We start from the raw sequence: 20,582 nt of genomic DNA, 5'->3' as shown, positions 1-20,582 counted from the left end.
CAAAAGTGGCAGTGCCTGACTCAAGGACTCTTGGGCAGCTGCGGGACCCCCTCGCCCTCCCCCTCTGTCCTCTCTCGTGGCAAACGGAGGCCCCTTGGAGATCCTGACCAAGCACAGGAACAGCTCTCCTTTCTCAGGCCCTGAGCTTGTTCTTTGGACATTCCCTAACTCTGCCCAGCATAGGACTGCAGCTGGAGAACACAGCATGGAGGGAATGGTGAGGTCAGAGGTGAGGGCGTTTTAAAAAGCAAGCCATCTGCCATATTTTGTTGTCTTCCCTGCCCCCACCCCCCAGCCCCCAATTTAATCGAACAGTGAAGTCGCCTGTCTCTGTGCCAATGACCAAAAAAAGCCAGCCGGAAACCCAGGCCTGCCACTGGCTCCTTGTGGGTGGGGCGGGGTGGGGGTGCTTAGGAGAAACCAGCGAGAAGAAAGAGCATGCTTCAAGGAGGCTGAGGGCAGCAGAGAGCCAGTCGGGGGGGGGGGGGGGAGGGGTTGGGGCTTCAGGGTCCCGAAGGAGGGAGAGTTGTAGCGGCTTACAGAAATCTCTGTACTTCCCTCCCCGCAGCCCTCATGATTCATGCCTGCCCCCCCCATGCGTTCCCCCAGTGCTCGGCCCCCGCACCTGTGGCAGTGCAGCGCCGTCAGCATCATGTGCGCTGAGTCCAGGGAATGGATGAAGTTGGGTGGGAAGGCGTTCTTTTGCTTCACCGTGTCAGGTTTCCTGCAGGCAAACATAACAGGGAAGGCCGTAAGAACCTCTACCGAGAGGGAGGCCAGCTCTGGAGATGGTGGCCTTGGGCGTGAAAGTGCCGGGTTCAAAAGCCCTCAAGCGGGGTCTTCCTGGGATGCCCTTTAGGACAACAGAGCTCTCTCCTGCCCCCTTAGTGCACGGCTGCCCTTGCCATTCTGTGACATCAGAGGAGCTAAGCCAATGGCAATCCAAGGCGGGATTTGCGTCTCACTACAAAAACCGTCCCCCTAACGTGCTGCCTGTGGCGCCATTCAAACACAGAACCTCTTATTAAGAAGGGGATCAGGTGCCAGAATGCCCGGGTCTCCGTGCAGGAAGTAATCAGCCCCAGACAAAGAGGGCAAAGGAGCAGCCCCAGACACCCCGGGGCCTTCCTGGCCTCTCCCTGCAGGGCACTCGGCCAGGCCTGTCTCCCATCAGCCTCTGCTGGCACGACTCTGCTGCCTTTCTGTCTCATAAAGGACTGAAGGAGACAATCATCTGGGCTGCAGAGGACTAGCTACTCACAGGCAAGGCTGGCCACTGCAGCACTGCCGGAGTCACTGTTCTGGCCTGACTTCCCCGCAATTACAAGATATTGACAGATCAGGACCTGAGCCAAGACATGGGGTGAGCTCCCCAGGGGGCTGCTAACTCCTGCACAATCTGAAAGTCATCCGTGCTGCAAACATGGCCTCTCATTTCAATTCAGGAAAAGATTTCTGCTACATCTTTCAGCAGTGGGCCTCGTGATGGCGCTTGGGTCTGGGCCGCTGTGCGACACACTGGTCCGGCCTGATCCCGCATGGCTTCTCTTGTGCTCTTGTGTTCTTAAGTCTGCGGAAACCCCCAAAGACAGAGTCTGGCTGTAGCTGAGAGGTCTTGAAAGCAGGGCACGTTCATCAATCCCACGACCCCGACCTTCTGCCGAGGAATTTGGATTGCCTCATTGCTTTTAGCTCCAGGACAGCCGTGTGGGACAAGGTTAGGCCAAGTGTACGTGAGCTACACGGCTGAGCCAGGATCTGAACTGCCGTCTCTCCACTCAGCTCAACACTTTAACAACTGTGCTACACGGTCTTCTGTGTTCAGAGCACACTGCTCCAAGACAGAATGCAAAACGCATCTGTGTAATGTAACACCATCTACCTTCGCCTGTAGCAATGAAAACCGTCCCGGACGGCCAAGGCAGAGGCATTTATGAAAGTCGTAAGAGGGAAGGCCCCAGCTAGCCCGCTCTTGGTGGCTCTCAGAAGCTCACTGGATGGCGGACCCCCAAGGAAGTCCTGGGTCGGGGCTTCCGTCCCTCTCTTGCCTCGGAAACTCCTGGAGGGTTCGCAAGACTTTGGTTGCCACTCGATGGCACAAAGAGACTTCTTTGGATTTTGTCACTTTTTGGGCTGCTGATGGCCATAAATGGCTTTGTTTGTCGCAAATGATGCGACAAGGTATCATCAAGGTATCTGTGCACTAGCAGCTTGTGCAAACTGATTTGGGGGAGGAAGCCGGCTCCAAAGGAACCAGAGGACACAAGCCAACAAACATCTTGAAAAATTCCCCAAGGGAAAATATTAGAAGCACTCACGGGGATGCCAAAACATGATGCTCAAAACAAGTGAGTTTCTCCAGAAGGAGGGGAGCCTTAGCAATAGACTTTGTCAAGCTTCCCTGGGGAGTGAATTTTTTTTGGGGGGGTGCTACAAAACAGGCCCCGGTTCAGGCAGCTGTGCCCGAAACCTCCAATGGCTGCAGAACCCAAATTGATGCCCCCCCCCCGAAAGTTCCTAAGAATCATCTGAAGGGAGAAGAGGAACTGGAACTCACTGGCTGCTATCGTGGCACGATTTCAGGTTGACCGACTGCATGCTGCTGTTCACCTGTTCGTGGGGAAGAGGAAGACAGAGAGCATGAGCCACGCCAGAGGAGAGGCCAAATGAACAGGCGAGGGCTCAGGGCCAATCCAGGCTCCTGCCCACACCCATCTCTCAGGCACTAACAGCTGACCCCCAAAAGAATCCTGCCAACCCAGCCCCCCCATCTGGGGGGGTGGTTACCGGGGGGGGGGGTGATTGCTATGTGCCCGCAGGAACCCCTGGGGTCCCAAACTCTGCCTTAATATCATGCGCAGGCCACTTCCCGCCTTCCATGCTCTCGCACACCCCTGACCATAACCTCTGAAGACTGATGCTTCACTAATTCATTTTTCAAACAAATATCCTGTTGCTTTTTTCCCTAAAAACCCAAAGATGATCCTATTTGCTCTCAGGGCAAGGAAGGAAAGCTTCCCCAAGGCCATTTTTGGTTTCGGTGCCATCTCACCCCGGGGGCCCTCAGCCATCGGACGGACAGACGGGCAGCTGTCTTGCACAGCGAGAGTCATCTTGACTTTCCCCCTGCTGACTCACTCCCTTTCCACCTGCTGACTCATGCCTTTACCTCTGCAAAATGCTGACTCACTGCCAATTGTCTTCAGCCTCCAGGCTCTTCCTGCTCAGCTCTGCTCAACCGGCCCTCTCCTGGCTGCCAGCTGCACTGCAGCCCAAAGCGGACCCATTAAGCCCCTGGAAGTTGCTTTTATCCCTGGCTAACTGGCCAGTCAGGGCGGAGGGAGAAGGGGCAACAGCAGCTGCAGGCCAGTTAAAGGCTCAAGCAGAGAGAGAGTGCCAGGCCACAACCAGACCTTCCCATGCCTGGAGCCACAAAGTGGGGGGTGGATAATTAACCCCACAAAGTGGGAGGGAAGCAAAAACGCCAAATGCCTGGCCAGGAGAGCCTTTGCCAAAGAGCCAAGGAAGTGCCTGCACAGAAACAAGTGGGTGTGGGTGTGTGGGGGGGTGAAGAACCAACAGCTACCAATTGGGCAATAATGGATTTAAAAGCTAGAAATCGGAAAACTCCCTCCCCCACGTGGTTGGAGGAGTGAAGATCTGTCTCCTGAGCACAGTCGTGGGTGAACGGAATCTCGACAGGCTTCCAGGACAAAAGTGCACACGGTCACCATAAGAGGCTCAGATCCTTCCTACTCCCGCATTGCAATTACAGCCCGGGAAAGTCAAAACGCCTTGTAAAATCCTGACCCACAGCAAAGTCCCCTGTCTTTCTCTCCCTTTCAGCTAAAGCAGGCACCCAACGCCACAGCGCACGGCTATTCCATGAAAAGGAGCCACTTCAGGATCGGGGCAGACAGAAGAAGAACCTTCTGCTCCAAGCAGCATCCAAGCAGCATCACCACCACTACCGGCAGCTGTGGCTAACATCTATGGACTCAGAAGCCTTTCAAGAGATTGGGGAATTTGTTGACTTGGTGACTTCTCGGCTTACCTGCTCATCTGACAGCAGGCCAGAGAACAGGGCAATGCTCCCCCAGACCGCTGGAAAGGCCCGTTTAGGGAGCCCCGTTGGTCTGAAGCGGCAGAACCAAGTCTGAGTCCTGGGGCTTCCTTAAGACCAAGTTTTGTTATTGTTGTTGTTGTTAGGTGCGAAGTCGTGTCCGACCCATCGCGAGCCCATAGACAATGATCCTCCAGGCCTTCCTGTCCTCTACCATTCCCCAGAGTCCATTTAAGTTTGCACCTACTGCTTCAGTGACTCCATCCAGCCACCTCATTCTCTGTCATCCCCTTCTTCTTTTGCCCTCGATCGCTCCTAGCATTAGGCTCTTCTCCAGGGAGTCCTTCTTTCTCATGAGGTGGCCAAAGTATTTGAGTTTCATCTTCAGGATCTGGCCTTCTAAGGAGCAGTCCGGGCTGATCTCCTCTAGGACTGACCGGTTTGTTTGCCTTGCAGTCCAAGGGACTCGCAAGAGTCTTCTCCAGCACCAGAGTTCAAAAGCCTCAATTCTTTGACACTCGGCCTTCCTTATGGTCCAACTTTCACAGCTATACATTGCAATACCATAACCTTGACTAGACACACTTTTGTTGGCAGGGTGATGTCTCTGCTTTTTAGGATGCTGTCTAGATTTGCCATAGCTTTCCTCCCCAGGAGCAAGCGTCTTTTAATTTCTTTGCTCCAGTCCCCATCTGCAGTGATCTTGGAGCCCAGGAAAATAAAATCTGTCACTATCTCCATTTCTTCCCCATCTATTTGCCAGGAAGACCAAGTTTAATGCCAGGCCAAAGCTTGAGTGCGCATTCAGGGTATAAGCACAAATGTCTGTACCCGGAATTAAACTTTGTGGGCCTTAAAGAGGCCCCTGGACTCAGGCGTAGTTCTTGAGGAAGCCAGCTCATTAAAGAGGGAAGAATTAGGCTAGGGTTAGGCACTTCGGCGTCCGAAGCGGCCGTCCCCGCCAGAAGCAGCCAGCGCCGCTGCGCTGGCTGCTTCCGGCGGGAACAGCCGCTTTGGACACCGAAGCGCCCAACCCTAAACCAGAAAGAGCCACACACACACACACAGAAGAAATCCAAGAGCAGGGAAGAAAGGATAGTCCACAAAACACCCTTGGATAGAACAATGAGAGACAGTCAAACCAACGCTGTGGAAGCAGCTGCCACTGTAAAGATGTAGTTTTAATGGGCCTAATGATGTCGGTCTCCAGTGGCCAATCAGAAGCCCTGCTGGGCAAGGGCTCCCCCCACTTTCTCAAAAGACTCGCTGGGCAGCAGGGAGGTATTGGAGGGCACCACCTCTGAGTCCCAGTTCAACGAAATGATGAGAAACTGTGAAGAATTTCAGACGGAGCAAGGCTAGCAATAGTTGGACAGTGGGATAATGAAAATAACGAAAAGCTGAAAGCTGAAGCAGGAGTCCAGCTTCTAAGTTTTTGGACTTTGAAACCCAGTGCTAAACAAAATCGACTTAAGGTGAGGAAACGCCTGCAAACAAATTCAGGTTTGGGACTCCCGGAGGGCGACAGGAAAGGTGGGCCTAGGCATGACCCTCTGCTGCTCTCCTGTGGAGAGGCTGCGCCTGACAGGTCAGCCAGGACTAAAGAGCATCTTAGAAATGGACCTCTGCTGCCCTCTTGTGGAAACATCACATGCTTATCTAGGAGCCCTGTGGAATCTTTTCCACTGCCCCGCCAGCAACAATGGTTGAACAGCTGCAGCAATGAACAGCTGCAGCCTTCACTTTAGATGTTCACATGTTCACATGGACACTGGTACTAGAGCTTGCAACAAGCCCAGATGCCAACTTTGCTGCCACGTACACTCCCATGCCAGAATTATGGACCTAACAACATCACCTACACTAGTGATCCCCAACCTGTCGGCCGTGGGCCACATGTGGTCCGTCGACTAATTGGAGGTGGGCCCCGAAGGACGCCTTCTTCCCCCCCCCCTGGCCCTTTACAACACACTTCGGGTGTCATTGTCTCCCATCACTCCCAGATGGGACTATCTCGTTGCAGAGAAACAAGCTCAGAGTTCCCATTGATTTGTCATTGTCGTGAGTTAAAATTTCCATGAGAATAAAATGTTCCTTATGTTCATTGTTGTGGCGTGTCTGTATCTTATTTTGAAAGGATGTTTAAACATTACTGTAGCGATCAGAGAGCGTTAGTTAGGGCAGGGGTTGAGAGTAGAGGAGTAAACTACCCCCTCACACTGGGCCTCAGTAAAATTGTCAAGCGTTGAGTGGTCCCCGGTGATAAAAAGGTTGGGGACCACACCATCAAAGGCTTATTCACATGCTCATCTTCTAACACTGCATATGCCATGAAATGCCAACAATGCCCCTCTGTTCTCTCCACAGGGCAAACAGGTCAAACCCTCCGCCAAAGGATTAGCCTGACATCAAAAACCACAGAACTGAAAAACCTGAAACTCTTTCAGGCCGCTACAGTTCTTGTGCCCCCTCCCCAACCAGCAAGACACTGCCCCCCACCCCGCAGGGCTCACCATCTTCCTCTTGGAGCGGTGGTAGGGCTGGATGATGGGCAGTCCCAGGGGTGTCACCCACTCTACGGTCCGCCCCGTCTTGGCGATGAAGCGGGCGGTCTCCGTCAGCCAGCTCTGCAGGGGGGAAAGCAGCAGTGAGTACAGCTGGGGAGGGGGGGGAGGGGCTGCTGCACAATTTGGGACTGAGCAGCAGGTTCTGAACCCCCATCGGAAGTTTTGCGAGCCTTTCCTTCGAGGCCCAAGGCGCAGAACTGCATAATCTATTTGGCGGCCTTGCAAACGTCATTCTGCTTCTGCCAGTCACTGAGAGGGTGTAAAGGGAAAGGCTGTGCCAAATCTTATAAGCACGGGAATCTCTGAGACCAGAACCGGAGAGAGAGACAGGCTGGGACCCTTGCTCACCCACCCACCCACCCGCCACCGATTATTCCATCTCTCCATTTCACTTGCCTCCCAGGGTTGGTTGGGAGGATAAAGCGTACAGAAGGGAGAAACAGGTGCGCTGCCCTGAACCCTCGGAGGATATAAGGATAGACCCCGGGAGGGGACCAGGGGGGTCTGGAGCAAGAGGACAAGGCTGCAGTCCAGGAAGGCCAACCCTGTTTCATTCTGGGTACCCAAAGACATGGGCTGGTCTTCAGGGCGCCTGACTGGACTCAGGGTAAGGATGGAACAGAGGCCACGCTTTAAATAAGTCCAACTGAGATCCTGGGCTGCAGCATGTGTCACTCGAGCCAGGCGCGAGGGGCAGGAGAGAGATGTCTGGCCAAAGGGCCTGGCCTGAAACGGGCAAGCTCACCTGGATTTCCCGAGTGCCAGAGAACATCTCCTTGAGGCTGCTGAAGACCAGCTGGACCAGGTAGTGAGATGCTTCCCAAACAAACTCCTGCAGGGAAGGAGAGGGAGCAGGGACTGAGGAAGGCCTCGGCTGGTCCAAGCCAGACAAGCCCAAGCCCCGGGATTGGAATCTCCTGCATTCAAAACCAGCTTGCCCAGCAGGGTAGAAAACTCTTTTGGGGAGAGGCCTGGGTGGGACCTGCGCCAGGAGGTACGAGAGGGGGAGTAAAGGCACACACACCCTCCCCCACCCTTGTGCCTCGATCCCCCCGATATCCATCTGCTGACCACCACTGCTGTGGCCAAGCCCTCCACGGCATCACAGAGTTGGAAGGGGCCATCGAGGCCATCTCAAGGTGGGACCAGCCCAAAGCATCCCTGAGAAGCGTCCTGGCTGCTTGGAGACTGCCGGGGAGGGGAGCTCACTGCCCCCTGAAGCAGCCCATGGAACCGTTGGGATCCTGACATCCCGTCAGCCCCTTTCTGCCCATCACTGAAAGCCGCTCGTGCGAGTCCCGTCCTCGGTTGCCAGCAGGCCCAGCTCCTGGCCCTACTCCAAGGGAAGGCCACAGGGAGGCCCCCATCTTCTGCACATGTGAGTAATGTGGACCCATTCCAGTCTGGTTTCCCACCTGGCCATGGGGCAGGAACCACTCAGGTTGCCTGCTTGAGTGAGGCAGGTCAGCGCTGCTGGTATTTTTGGCTCTCTGTGCAGTGTTCAACAAGGCAGAACATAAGTGGGGACAGCTTTACAGTGGCTAACCTCCTTTCTCCAGAGATGGGGGTAGCCCGCTCTTCTTCTTCAGCAGAGAGAGGTCACTTCACTACCCTGGAGAGGAGGGGATGCCTGTGTACTGTTTGCTGGTTGGCTGGCTGGCAGTGGCTGCTGCCACGCTGAAACTTGGAGGATCTATGTTCATTGCTGGAGAAGACTTCAACCAGTCTGACTAAGGGACTCTCCTTTTCCCTCTTCTTTTCTTCTCACTTTTAATTAGACTCACTTTCTATTTTTAAACGCACTTTCAATTACTCTTTGGGTTTCTGTACTTTGTGGGCTTGGGATTCTCTGGGTTTCCCCCCTGCGTTTTTCTTCTTTGTTCCTTTTGGATTTTTTTGGGCGGGGAGGGGGGGTCTGCCTGTTTAATCTGTTTTGTTGTTGCCAGTTGCTTGGGGGCTGCTGTTTCCTGAGTGGGCTGCTGTTCTGTTTTGCTGTTGGTTGCTGGTGTCTTGGGGGGCTGCTGCTGCTGATTGTTTAAACTTTAATCTGTTCTGTTGCTATTGTGGGCAGTTTGCTTGGGGCCTGTTGTTTTCTATCTGGGAAGCTGGGTTTGATTCCCCACCAGTGATGCGCGGCCAGGTGGGTGACCTTGTCTACTCTTGTCAGAGCTGTTCTCACTGAGCAGTTCTGTCAGAGCTCCCTCAGCCCCACCAACCTCTCAGGGTGTCTGGCATGGGGAGAGGAAGGAAAGACAATTGTAAGCTGCTTTGAGACTCCTTGGGATAGTGAAAAGTGGGGCATAAAAACCAGCTAGTCTTCCTCTTAGCTGTTCTATTGGGGGGGGGGGGAGGCTGGAACGGAGAGCCTGTGATGGGAGCATGGATTAGGCCACCCAGAGTTCTTCCCCTGGGGCAATGAGGGTTGGTGCACCCACTGATCCTGCTGAGGAGGAGGAAGGTGTCCATGTGTCCGGGGCAAATGGACTGTCTTTTTGCATGCCAGACATCATAATGGACTTGTTCTGCCTGCTGCTGCTCCCCACATCCCCTCCTCTCTCGCCCTGTTTGGTGTGTCCGGGTTCCCCGAGAGGCTGGTATCCCTTGACTCGTAGTGGTACCGCAAGATTCCCCCCCCCCGCACTTTGACGGGCATCCCCTCCTCTCCAGGGGAGCACAGGTGAGCTCTGTGTAAACTGTGTTGAGATTTCAGTGGGTCTCCAGTTCCCGCCTGGAGGCTGGCACCCAAACATTGCTGGGGTAGCCAGCCACAGCCCTCCCCGTAGCTCTGGCGTGCATCCCTTTTCTCCAGGGGAGGTGATGGGAATGGGAACTGCTCTCTGTATGAAGATCCCTTGTTTATTCCCATCATCTCCTGCCTGGAGGGTGGCATCTGCATGTTGGACCTATGTGAGTGAGAGAAAGTCTCCCTTCCCTGCTTTGGCAACTCTCAGTTTTCCATCTCAGTGGTCTGGGAGGGTAGGGGTTGGAGTTAGAGGCTCCAAACTTTCAGCGTAGCTTCAGGAGCCTCATCTCTGATCCCACCCCCCCGCCCCCACCCCCAGTTTCAAGAAGACTGGATCAGGGGGTCCAATTTTAGGGGGTCCCCATCCTACCTCCATTATATCCCATGATGATGAGAAAAAATAGATTCTCTGTTTTTTTCAGCATAGGATATAATGGACGTAGGGTGGGGTACCCTCTTTGGGAGCCCCCAGACTTGGACCCCCTGGCCCAATCTTTTTGAAACTTGGAGGGGAGTCAGAGAAGAGGCTCCTGAAGGTTTGGAGTCTCTAACTCTCCAGGCCATGGAGATGACAGAAACCGGAACATTGCTATTCAAGTCAATAGCACCACCGACTTTAATGGCCGAATTGCTTCGGAGATGTCCGAATCGATTTGGCCAAAGCTGGATCATGGCCCTTTAACAGTCCGAACTGGTTTCCTCCGAACCCAAAACGGCCCAAAGTGTTCCTATGGTTCGGCTCTGGGTAGTCCCGAAAAGGACGGAAGGGGATGGGGGGAGATACAGACCTGGGGGAAGCCCTCGATGTCCTTGAGGCGTTTCTCGATCTGCAGGCGCCCCCCATATCGCGTGACCCCATAGACCACCGTCATGACCGTCTGCTTCACCACTTTGCGCCCGATGAAGCCCTCTAAGACCTGAGCAATCTTCTCGCCCTGCTCGGCATCTCGCTTCCGGAACACCTCCACCTGTGGTGGACAAGAAGGCACCGGCTGCATCAGGATGTGCTGTGCACCCCCACATACACCCCGCCCTGGTGGATGGAGGAAAAAAAAGCCAAGCAAGGGAGGCTGGGATGGGTGCTTGAAGCATCTTCTACAGCAGGGGTAGTCAACCTGCGGTCCTCCAGATGTCCATGGACTACAATTCCCATGAGCCCCTGCCAGCGTTTGCTGGCAGGGGCTCATGGGAATTGTAGTCCATGGACATCTGGAGGACCGCAGGTAGACTACCCCTGTTCTACAGGACCAAACCTCCCCTGGTTGGGCAAACGGAGCCCAGCCATCCTGCTTGGGGCGGGCCTGAACTGCAGAACATCTGCCTCGCATGCTCAGAGGTCCCAGACCCTCTCGCCAGCATCCTCGCTCCTTTAATTATTTATTATTATTAATTAAATAAATTATCATTTTATTTAATTTGTCACATTTCAGGCTGCCCCTTCCAGCCGTCTCGCATTAACTAACAACGCATTATGCAAGAATGAAAATAATAACCCAGGGGGGGGGGGGGAAAAACACCCTTCCCAGGCCAGTCATCCCCTCTCCACCCTCCCCCCCCCCCACCCCAGCCTAATTGCCGATATAACTCCAGATGCACCCCTCTTGCTGGGGGTGCTGGAGGAGGGACAGATCTCCTCCTCCAGCACCCCCAGCAGAGGCCTGGCAGAAGAGCTCCGTCTTGCAGGCCCTGCGGAACCAACTTGAGCCCTGAGCCTACGGGGAGGGCGGTATATAAATCTAAAGAAAATAAATAATAAATAACTCAGCTCTTCCGGGAGCTCATCCCTTCAGGTGGAAGTCAGGGCCGAACAGGGGGCTGAGGACCTCTGGTGTATTGGCAGTGGCTGAGCACAGGGTACAGGGAATTAAATGACCCCTCAGGTACGCTGAGCCAAGACCGCGTAAGGCCTGAACGGTCAATGCCAGCACAACTGGCAACCAAAAGCAGCTGGCTCATTTACACCATTTAAGGATACAATTCCATCAAGTGAAGGAATCTCTGGCGCAGAAATGCCTGTGCTCGTCGTAACCCACCTCTCTGCGGTTTATCATTGTTCTCCCATTTTTGTTCTTTTATCGCCTTCTGAAGTTGTCCTAGCTCGTCTAGCGCATGGCCGTAAGACCGTAAGGCTGGCACACTCACTCCCTTACTGACTTCACCTGAAAAGCCTGTAGAGGTGGCCTGGGGCAGCCATTCCACGGCAGGCCCGCTGCTCTTGACCGGAATCTGGAAGGCACCCACGGGCTCAGGGAGGCTGGGAAGGCCAGTCGGATTCCCACCCCAACACATCCACGCAGACACGAGGGATCTCAAATAGATTCCGCAGGGGACGCCCAAAGCTGAGCTCATTGGAGAGAACTGCTGCCTAACCGCAATCTTGGCCAGCGTTGTCTTTCCTTTTTAGAGAGTCAGCAGGCACATTCTCATGGGAGCTCAGAAACAGGGCACAAGGGCGGCTGCCTTCCCCCATTTGCCCCTGGGGATCCGGCGCTCTCTGGTAGACTGCCTCTGGAGGAAGCAGGTCCACTGAGTTATGCCTAATACTGACAGCCGGTGGCCTGTAAGGAATCACAAGATCCCAGTGCCTATGCACCGATGTCAAACCCTTGCCCCCAGGTTACTTCGAGCTCTTGGGGGGCTTGAGCAAATTCATTCCCCCACCTCCTCTTCTCCCCCTCTTCCAACAACCTCTCTGGTTCCGACCAGCAGCACCTTCGAGACCAACAGGACTTCCGAGGCTCTCCCTCACATCCCAAAGGGGCTTTGTCTCTTGCAAGCTCATACCTGGAAATCCCACGTGCCCCTGGATTCAAATCTAGCCGTTCTGCTGCTGACCAACACGGTGACCCTCTGAAACCATCGAGGACAGGCTCAAGTGGGTGGCCATGTCGATCGGGAGCAGCAGAACCACGCTGGAGTCCCGGGGCGCCTTGAAGACCGGCAAAGTTTAATCAAGGGGACCACTTTCACGAGCAAGCACCCAATGAAAAAATTATCCCTGGCATAACACTTTGTATTCTTAAAGGTTCCCCTGGACTCCAACCTCGTTCTCTGGACAGCCTGTTCCCTCTCGTGTGAGCTCAGGACGCACCAGAACAGATTGCTTGGGGAGAGGGGAGGGGGGGCTTGTGCTAGTAGAAGTCCTATTTTCTTGAGGTCTTCAGAGCAGAGATCCTCACTTGGCCGTCGGCTCTGCCAGCCGGAAAGTCAAAAGTCAGCACGGTGTTGTGTGCCAAAGTAGGATCGAGAAGGACCAAGCCCAAATCCCCCCTCTGCCACAGGAGCTCTCAGCCTAACCTACCTCACAGGGCTGCTGTACAAGGAGAAAACAGAAGAGAATGAAGAAAGCCCCTTTGGGTCCCCAGAAACAAAGCAAGCAAATAAATAGACAAGCAGACTCCACGGGCAGGAGTTCCGGGCACCACCCCCACCCCTCCCGCCCCCTCCTCACTTGCTGAGCCACCGCACTGTAGACATCCTGGGGCGTGTCACACGGCATGAGGTTGACGGAGGTGGCGCCAATGACGTCCCGCCCGAGGGCTGCGTAGTGCTGGAGCCCGTTGCAAGATCCGTCCTGGGGAGAGGCCAACGGATGCCTGATTAGCAGCAGGGCCCCCCACTCCCCGGAGGGACCTCTGACACCGCAGCCAAGGCCCCCCTTTGCCTCACCCCTGCCCCCTGCAGAGCCCTGCTGCCCACACACCTGATGGACGGGGAACTGGGAGACGTAAGCAGCAGGGTCCGGGGCTCGAGTGGCTTTGGCAATCTCCATGCAGCACGCCAAGGCCTGCCACGGCTCATCCACAGTCATCCACCACTTCCTGCCCTGGGAAGCAACAGGCTGACGTTTAGGGAGAAAAGCATGCAAACATCGAACAGAAAAGTCGAAACGGCACCCCTTTGCCCACCCGTCCGGCTCCTGGCTGATGGTTCCTCTTGACCCTCCACGTCCTGGGTCCCCCACCCCACCCGCACTGTCCCTTCACAACCACCCTGCGAGGTAGAGGGCACTGAGAAAAGGGAGCTCTGCGGCAGAATGGGAGGTTCTGGACGCTGGTCCTGAAGCCCTCCAACCGCTGCAGAACCACAGCAGCCTTTGGAGGTCACAGCACAGCTCAGTGCTTTTAAGGGAAGAACCACCACTGGGTTTTGCCACAAACGCAGGGGGCCTGCGGTCTTCTCCCAAGCCAGACATGAAGACTGTGGGTGCCAGATGGCAGGAGGCGGGGCTTATGGCCAAATAGGGCAGAGAGCCTCTTGGAGGCCAAGCAGAATTCCTTGCCATTTTCACACCTTGAACTGAACAAAACCCCGTTTGAGTCTGGGGGCACCTTGAAGGCCGATAAAGCTTTATTCCAGATCAAAGCTGTTGGCCTTCACGGTGCCCCTGGGCGACCACCTTGTTCGGCTGCTTCAGACTGACTCGGCTGCTTTAGTGGCTCCTCCTCATGCTAGGGCACTTGCTCCAGCTCATCTGAACACTGACCCCCCGCTAAAGTCTTGGGTGGGAGGTTTTGTCATATTCCCTGTTCAGATGGTCTTTGCCATTGTGGCCCGGGGTAAAACTGATCCTGCATCTTATAAGATGCCGTCGTCTTTGTCACAATACCAGTGAGCACCGTCACAAAATGGCTGCCCCAGGGGATGGTGCTCGCCACAAAATGGCTGCCATAGCCCTACATTCGGACTGGGCACCTGGGACTGTTTTCCGATAAGGGCCGGGGCTCCCCGATGCCTCCCTTCTCAGACTGACAGGCTAATTCCCCTGTGAAGAGAGAGAGAGCTTCTCCCTGCCACACCCAGGGGCCCCCACCCGCCCACGACCTCCATCCTCACTGTCAGTGGGTAGTCTGCGGAATCCAAGATGTCCCCCATGATCCCGTTGGCGTAGGCCAGCCTCCCCGTCAGCGAGTCCTTCTTCTTCAGCCCAGTGAGGTTGACGAGGTGGATCTTCAGCCAGTCCAGGCCCCGCGGGCCCAGCGGCTTCCCCTCGGCAAAGAGCAGGATGGCTCGTGTGAGGTCGCTGCCCAGGTGGTTGAAGTGAGGCGGGCACGGGTAGGTCCGCCCCCGGAAGTCCATGTTGTGGGGGAACCAGAAGGCCCGCTCGCCCAGGTGTTTGGCGATGGACAGCTTGTAGAGGGTGTCCGTGCGCAGGCTGAACATCTCCATGGCCTTCTTGCGGCACTGGGCCATTTCCCGCTTTAGAGCAGACTTGGTCAAGGGGGCGCCGCTGGGGGTGAACTTGCTGGGCTGGGGAGCTTCAGAAGGCGGGGGTGGGATGGCCAGCTTCTCGTTGCCTTTGTCGTTGAAAATGGAGATCACGACTTCCAGGATGGCCTGGTTGATCTTCCACGGGCAGTTGCCCAATTGGTTGAGGGCATCCATGACCGTAAAGAGGTTCCCGCGAGGACAACGCTCCAAAAGCAGCTGGTGCTGCACTGCCCCATCCACACAGCGCATGAGCTTGGTGGGGCTCAGGAGGTAGGCACCAAAGGCAGGGGAGACCCACGGCACTGGCGGGCACAGCATAGGGATGACGAAGGAGTCAAAGGTGAGCGTGGTTTCGGCAGCCACGGAGAAGAGCCGGGACAGGATGGGATGGGGCCTGATGAACCCGATCTAAAGGAAGAGGAAGGTCAACATTTGGTTGGGAGGGGGGCCCTCAAAGTTCGTGTTTTGGCCTCAAACTGGCTTTTAATCAGGACTTTTATACCCTTGCTAGGTTTCATCCAGACCTATTTCTCTCTCTCTCTCTGTCTCTCTGTCTGTCTTCTCTCTCTTCTTCCTTCCTCCCTCCCTCCCTCCCTCCTTCCCTCCCTCTCTCTCTCTCTGCTGGTTTATGGTGGGCTTCATGGGATGTTGAGGCAAGAGATATTCAGAGTTGGCTCACCATTGCCTGCCTCAGTGTCACAACCCTCCCAAAAACCGACCAGGATCCTCCCTGCTTAGTTTCCAGGTCAAGAAGAAGAATTGTTTTTTATATCCTGCATTTCACTACTTGAAGGAGTCTCTAAGTGGCTTCCAATCGCCTTCCCATCCTTTCCCCACAACCGGCACCCTGAGGGAGGTGAGGCTGAGAGCCCTGATATTACAGCTCTGTCAGAACAGAAGAAGAAGACTTGGTGCTGCTTTTCTATACCCAAAGGAGTCTCAATGCAGCTTAGAAGAAGAAGAGTTGGTTCTTATATGCCGCTGTTCCCTACCCGAAGGAGGCTCAAAGCGGCTTACAGTCGCCTTCCCTTTCCTCTCCCCACAACAGACACCCTGTGGGGTGGGTGAGGCTGAGAGAGCTCTGATATTACTGAAGAAGAAGAAGAGTTGGTTCTTATATGCCGCTGTTCCCTACCCGAAGGAGGCTCAAAGCGGCTTACAGTCGCCTTCCCTTTCCTCTCCCCACAACAGACACCCTGTGGGGTGGGTGAGGCTGAGAGAGCTCTGATATTACTGAAGAAGAAGAAGAGTTGGTTCTTATATGCCGCTTTTCCCTACCCGAAGGAGGCTCAAAGTGGCTTCCAGTCGCCTTCCCTTTCCTCTCCCCACAACAGACACCCTGTGGGGTGGGTGAGGCTGAGAGAGCCCTGATATCACTGCCCGGTCAAAACAGTTTTAGCAGTGCCGTGGCGAGCCCAAGGTCACCCAGCTGGCTGCATGTGGGGGAGCGCAGAATCGAACCCAGCATGCCAGAATAGAAGACCACACTCCTAACCATTACACCAAACTGGCTCTTACAGTTGCCTTCCCTTTCCTCTCCTCACAACAGACACCCTGTAAGGGAGGTGAGTCTGAGAGAGCCCTGATATCGCTGCTCAGTCAGAACAGCTTTCTCAGTGCTGTGGCAATCCCAAAGTCACCCAGCTGGTTGCATGTGGAAGAGGAAGGGGGATCAAAGCCAGTTTGCCAGATGAGAAGCTGCCCCTGTTGACCACAACACCATGCCGGCTCTCAAGGGAAGAATCAAGCGCAGGTGGTTTGTCATTGCTTCTCTCAGCATAGCAACACGGGACTTCCTTGTTGGTCCCCCATCCATCCAAGTACCGACCCTGCTTAGCTTACAAGATCTGATCAGCTAGCCTGGGCCATCCAGGTCAAGGCAAGAAATGCTCAGCCTTCCTTGCTGGTCTCCCACCCAAGTCCTGTAGCTTTCATGTCGCTGGCTAATTTGATTTGCTGACCTTACTGGCCCCCTGCAGGTTTCAACATGGACAGCAGATGGCGCCACTGATACAGGCCAGCTTTATGGGATGGCTTTTGATGCCTAGCATTTAGATACCATTCTAAATTTTCACAGGACATTTTGAGTTTTCTTTTGGACAAATCACCTAAATACATACATAAATACACACTCAAATCTGCTACGGGCACACATAGTCCTGCTGGCCATGGGGGAGAGGCGCTGAAGGCTCTTTCTCAGGCCCGCTTCAAGTTTTCCCACCCCTGGGTACTGGAGGCCTTTCCCACACACGCCCAAGCATACCTTCACAAGGACTAGAAACATGCTTTTAAAAAAAGAGAAGGGAGTGGACACCACCCAACTCTGGAGAAGATGAATTCTGCACGTAACATCCCATTTGGGGGCAGACAGTTTGGAGACTGGGTCCACCCCCCCCCCACCGGCAGAGAGAGCTTCAGAGGGCAGCCTGCTGGTCTGCAGTGGAACCAGGGGAGCTGAGCCCAGCAGCCCTGGAGAGATTTCAAGACGTGAGTTTTCAAGAGTCAAGGCTTGCGTCTGACGAAAGGAGACTGGATTGTGACAGATCCTACCCCCCAAAGTCTTCTGGACGCAAATCAAGCTGCTGAGAGCAGGGAGGGTCCTTCCAGACCTTCCAAGGGCTCCCCCTAGGGTTATGCCAAAGCGGTCGTTCCCACCTGCAGCCGCCAGCGCTGTGCTGGAAGCACCGGTCAACGCACCAGGTGCCTGCATGCGCGCGTCAACCCCTGCGCGTGGCGTGGCACTGGCTGCCACTGGCGGGAACGGCCGCTTCAGCAGCCAAATCACACAACCCGAGCTCCCCCTAAACATTCCCCCATTCAGGTGCTTCACAGTTCCAGAGACCCTTTCCCTGATGTTGCCTGGAGCACAAAACATTTCCCGCAATCCTAATAGCCTTGCCAATTCTGCATTTCAGAAATTCTGCTGAATTCTGTGACCCTGGGCAAGCTCTGCCACTGGAGCAAGCCCTGAAGGTATTAGCTGGCTGTGAAGAAAAGCCACTGGGCTTCCTCACCTGGCGGCCGCTCCGGAAAGAATAGACGTGATACAGGATAGGGATGAGTTTGGGCTCCAAGTCCGGGGTGAAAAGGTTGCTCTCTATCTTGAGGACCTGCACCAGCATCTCCACCAGGTGGAGCCCCAGCTGCACCAGAAGCGAGTGGGGCCAAAGGCAGTCCCGGTCGACTAGGGATGGGCCATCGCTGAGCTCCACCTCCAGCCGTTCCCAATACTCCCGTGGCAGGTAATGATCCAGCTGCAGAGAGGAGGCCAAAGGGTCAAGCCCCAACTGCCCAGGCAAGCCCACCCACCACTAAAGGTGCCCAGCCCCCAGCCCCCCCACAAAGGATGTTGAAAACCAGTGTGGGGACCTGGTTGCTCCAATAAGAGAGGAAAGTTAAAGAAGTGACTGGAACTGAGAAATAAAGCAAGAGTTGGAGGTGCAAAACAGAGTAGGCGTGAGTCCCAGGCAAGGATTTCTTCTGCCACCCCACCCTCAGTCAACCGGAACAGCTTCTTAAAACACCCCCCCCCCCCGTAACTTGCAGGTAAGACAGAACAGGCCAACAGCCAGTTGTCTTCATGCGCAAACCAGGCATTTCCTCTCCCCATGCTTTCTGTCCCTCAGTGCAGTGTATACAGCCTCTCCCAACACAACAACCTCACAACGACCTTGTGGAGTAGGTTAGGCAGAAACACAGGGACAGGTCCTGCAGTTCCTTTCGAAGGTCCACAGCTGTTCATTTTCTGCTCCTCAAAAACAGCACCACTGAGCTTACAGATATGCAACAGCAGAGCCAAAGGGGTGCCCCTGTAGGGGTTCTGCCCTGCTAGACTCCCTCCACCCCCCTCAGTTGCCCTACTTGGCTAGACTACTCCCCCTTTCTAGCTCCACGCAGGCCAACCATTCCGCACCGGAGTGTCCTTTGCCAACAGCTGGACGTAACTCTCGTAGATTTTTTGAATCTTCTCCATCACACGGCTCTGGGACTTCTTCTGGATGACGTACTTGTTGTAGACGTTGGTGCCCAGCCCCCTTGCCAGTATCAGGAGGGATTCTCCCTGCGGGGGCAGGCTGGAGACGCTCTGGAAGGGGAAAATGAGGGGCACGTCTGAGAGAGGAAGGCACTAGATTTCCCAGTGTCTAATGCGTTCATTCTTTTCCTAATAAAAATGGCTAGTTCTTTTTCCAGGTGGGTGGCCAGGCAGATTCTCACAGGGATGTGGAACCTGCTCCTGGGCTCCTTGGTCCCTCCCCCATCCCTCTTTCTTCTCTCTTGCACACACAAAAGCAGACTCCTTTCCCTTCTCCCTTCCCTCTCCTTCCTTCCCTAACCTCCTCCGTGGTCCCTCCCCACCCTCAGACACACACAGACACAAGAAAACATGCACACAGAGACTCCCCCCCCCCTTATTTATTTATTGCATTTATATATTGTCCTCCCCTAAGGCTCAGAGCGGTCCAGGCCTTCTCTGACCTTGCGGACAACTACCTCAGCCTCCTCCTCAACCCTTCTGCCGGGCTCTCTGGGGCGGGACGACGGATGTCATGTCCACACCCATTTCTGTCCAGGGATCGCATGAGAAAATGTGTTTCACATCAAGGAAGTTTGGATCTAGGGTCACCTTGAAGACCAGCCAAGTTTAATTCTGGGTATAAGCTTTGGTGTGCATGCATGTGAAAGCTTATAACCAGAATAAAAGTTTGTTGGGCTTCAAGGTGCCCTTGCCCTCAGACTTTGTTCTTTGCTCCCTGGCTGGCTGGCCTTAGTTCAACGAACAGAACTCAAAATTATCTCCTAGGTGCCACCACACTGAAAAATTGATAGAACCTGGAGATACCTAATGCTAAACGTGATAACAGACTAATTCTTTTCGAACTGTTCTGACCAGGTTCTCTAAAGCAGGGGTAAGTCAAACTGCGGCCCTCCAGATGTCCGTGGACTACAATTCCCATGAGCCCCTGGCAGGGGCTCATGGGAATTGTAGTCCACGGACATCTGGAGGGCCGCAGTCTGACTACCCCTGCTCTAAAGAGTCGCAGGAGAGAACGAGCTAGTGTGGATGGACCATGGGCTCGTTTCAGCACTGCCCCCCCCCAAACACAGCTTCTCTTACTTGCATCAAGATGTCCACATACTCCTTGTCCTTCAACACGCAGAGGAAAGGATACAAGTTCAGCCGTCCCGACGCTGCCAGGCGCAGGCGGAACCTGGATGCCTGAAAGCTGTCCAGAAGGGCAGTCTGCCACCGGGAACGGAGAACAGCCAGGAGCTGCCGCTACACCGAGGGGCAAAAGGGAAGATGCAATAACAGCTCGAGCTCTAAGCCATGACTGCACGTCACTGGGGAGGGAGAGCAAGGAAGCCTGCAGTGGCCGCTTGGGGCAGAGGGAAAGGTGGGTACCTTGGAAAGGAACAGGCGGGGAGGATTCCCTGAAGGGTCCCTTATTGGTCCCCACTACAGCTGTCGAAGGGAAGCCCCCCAAAGAACAACTGAAGAAAAATTGGGAAATATTTTAGATTGTGAAATGGTGTGTGATGTGTGACAGGCTACCTCGGGAGAAGAGTGTTTTATTCACACCCACCCCACCTGGGCTTCCTGCGGGTATATGGCTCTGCCTCATGCAATGGCCATTTTGTGGTTGGCTCCGCCCCCTGTGGCTGCCATCTTATGGTTCTGCCCTCCTCCCCATGTCCGAAACACAAAAGTATCAGAATCCTGTTGCTTCTGCCCGTTCAGTAATGGTGTTTATGAAGTTAGGTATCTAGAGTGCAGCTTGTCTCCTCTATCTAGTTCCTGGCCCCTATGGCCCTCCCCTCGCATTCCACCCCTCCCCTCCTCCTCGCCTCAGTCATCTGCTCCATCTCCCCCCCTTGTTTCCTTGGAGCCAAATCCCTTATCTGAGTGCTAAGCCTACGTGATGGTCTCCCACTTTTTGGGATTCCCACGGAGGGGAATATATGTGAAGACGTGTATCTTTGGCCCTGGTTCAACAAC

At 54.7% G+C, this 20,582-nt stretch overlaps 1 protein-coding gene across 3 annotated transcripts in view; it reads right to left on the bottom strand.

The window, feature by feature from the left end:
* Positions 1-20,582, bottom strand: part of POLRMT (RNA polymerase mitochondrial) — a 40,027-nt gene that overhangs the window by 9,451 nt on the left and 9,994 nt on the right. For 2 of the 3 annotated variants that reach the window (XM_077331927.1, XM_077331928.1), the window contains exons 8-18: positions 19,701-19,862; positions 18,498-18,668; positions 17,599-17,838; positions 14,210-14,992; positions 13,077-13,199; positions 12,825-12,947; positions 10,162-10,341; positions 7,376-7,462; positions 6,577-6,690; positions 2,558-2,610; positions 626-724 (exon numbers count right to left, since the gene is read on the bottom strand). In XM_077331927.1, the coding sequence (XP_077188042.1) occupies positions 626-724; positions 2,558-2,610; positions 6,577-6,690; positions 7,376-7,462; positions 10,162-10,341; positions 12,825-12,947; positions 13,077-13,199; positions 14,210-14,992; positions 17,599-17,838; positions 18,498-18,668; positions 19,701-19,862 (2,135 nt within the window). The remainder of the gene's footprint in view (positions 1-625; positions 725-2,557; positions 2,611-6,576; positions 6,691-7,375; positions 7,463-10,161; positions 10,342-12,824; positions 12,948-13,076; positions 13,200-14,209; positions 14,993-17,598; positions 17,839-18,497; positions 18,669-19,700; positions 19,863-20,582) is intronic. The other variant, XM_077331929.1, reaches the window with a different exon arrangement.

The sequence above is a fragment of the Paroedura picta genome, chromosome 4 (genome assembly GCF_049243985.1).
Source record: "Paroedura picta isolate Pp20150507F chromosome 4, Ppicta_v3.0, whole genome shotgun sequence".
Taxonomy (NCBI): domain Eukaryota; kingdom Metazoa; phylum Chordata; class Lepidosauria; order Squamata; family Gekkonidae; genus Paroedura; species Paroedura picta.
Note: the sequence above shows the minus strand (reverse complement) of the source record. Positions and strands in the feature narration are given on the sequence as shown.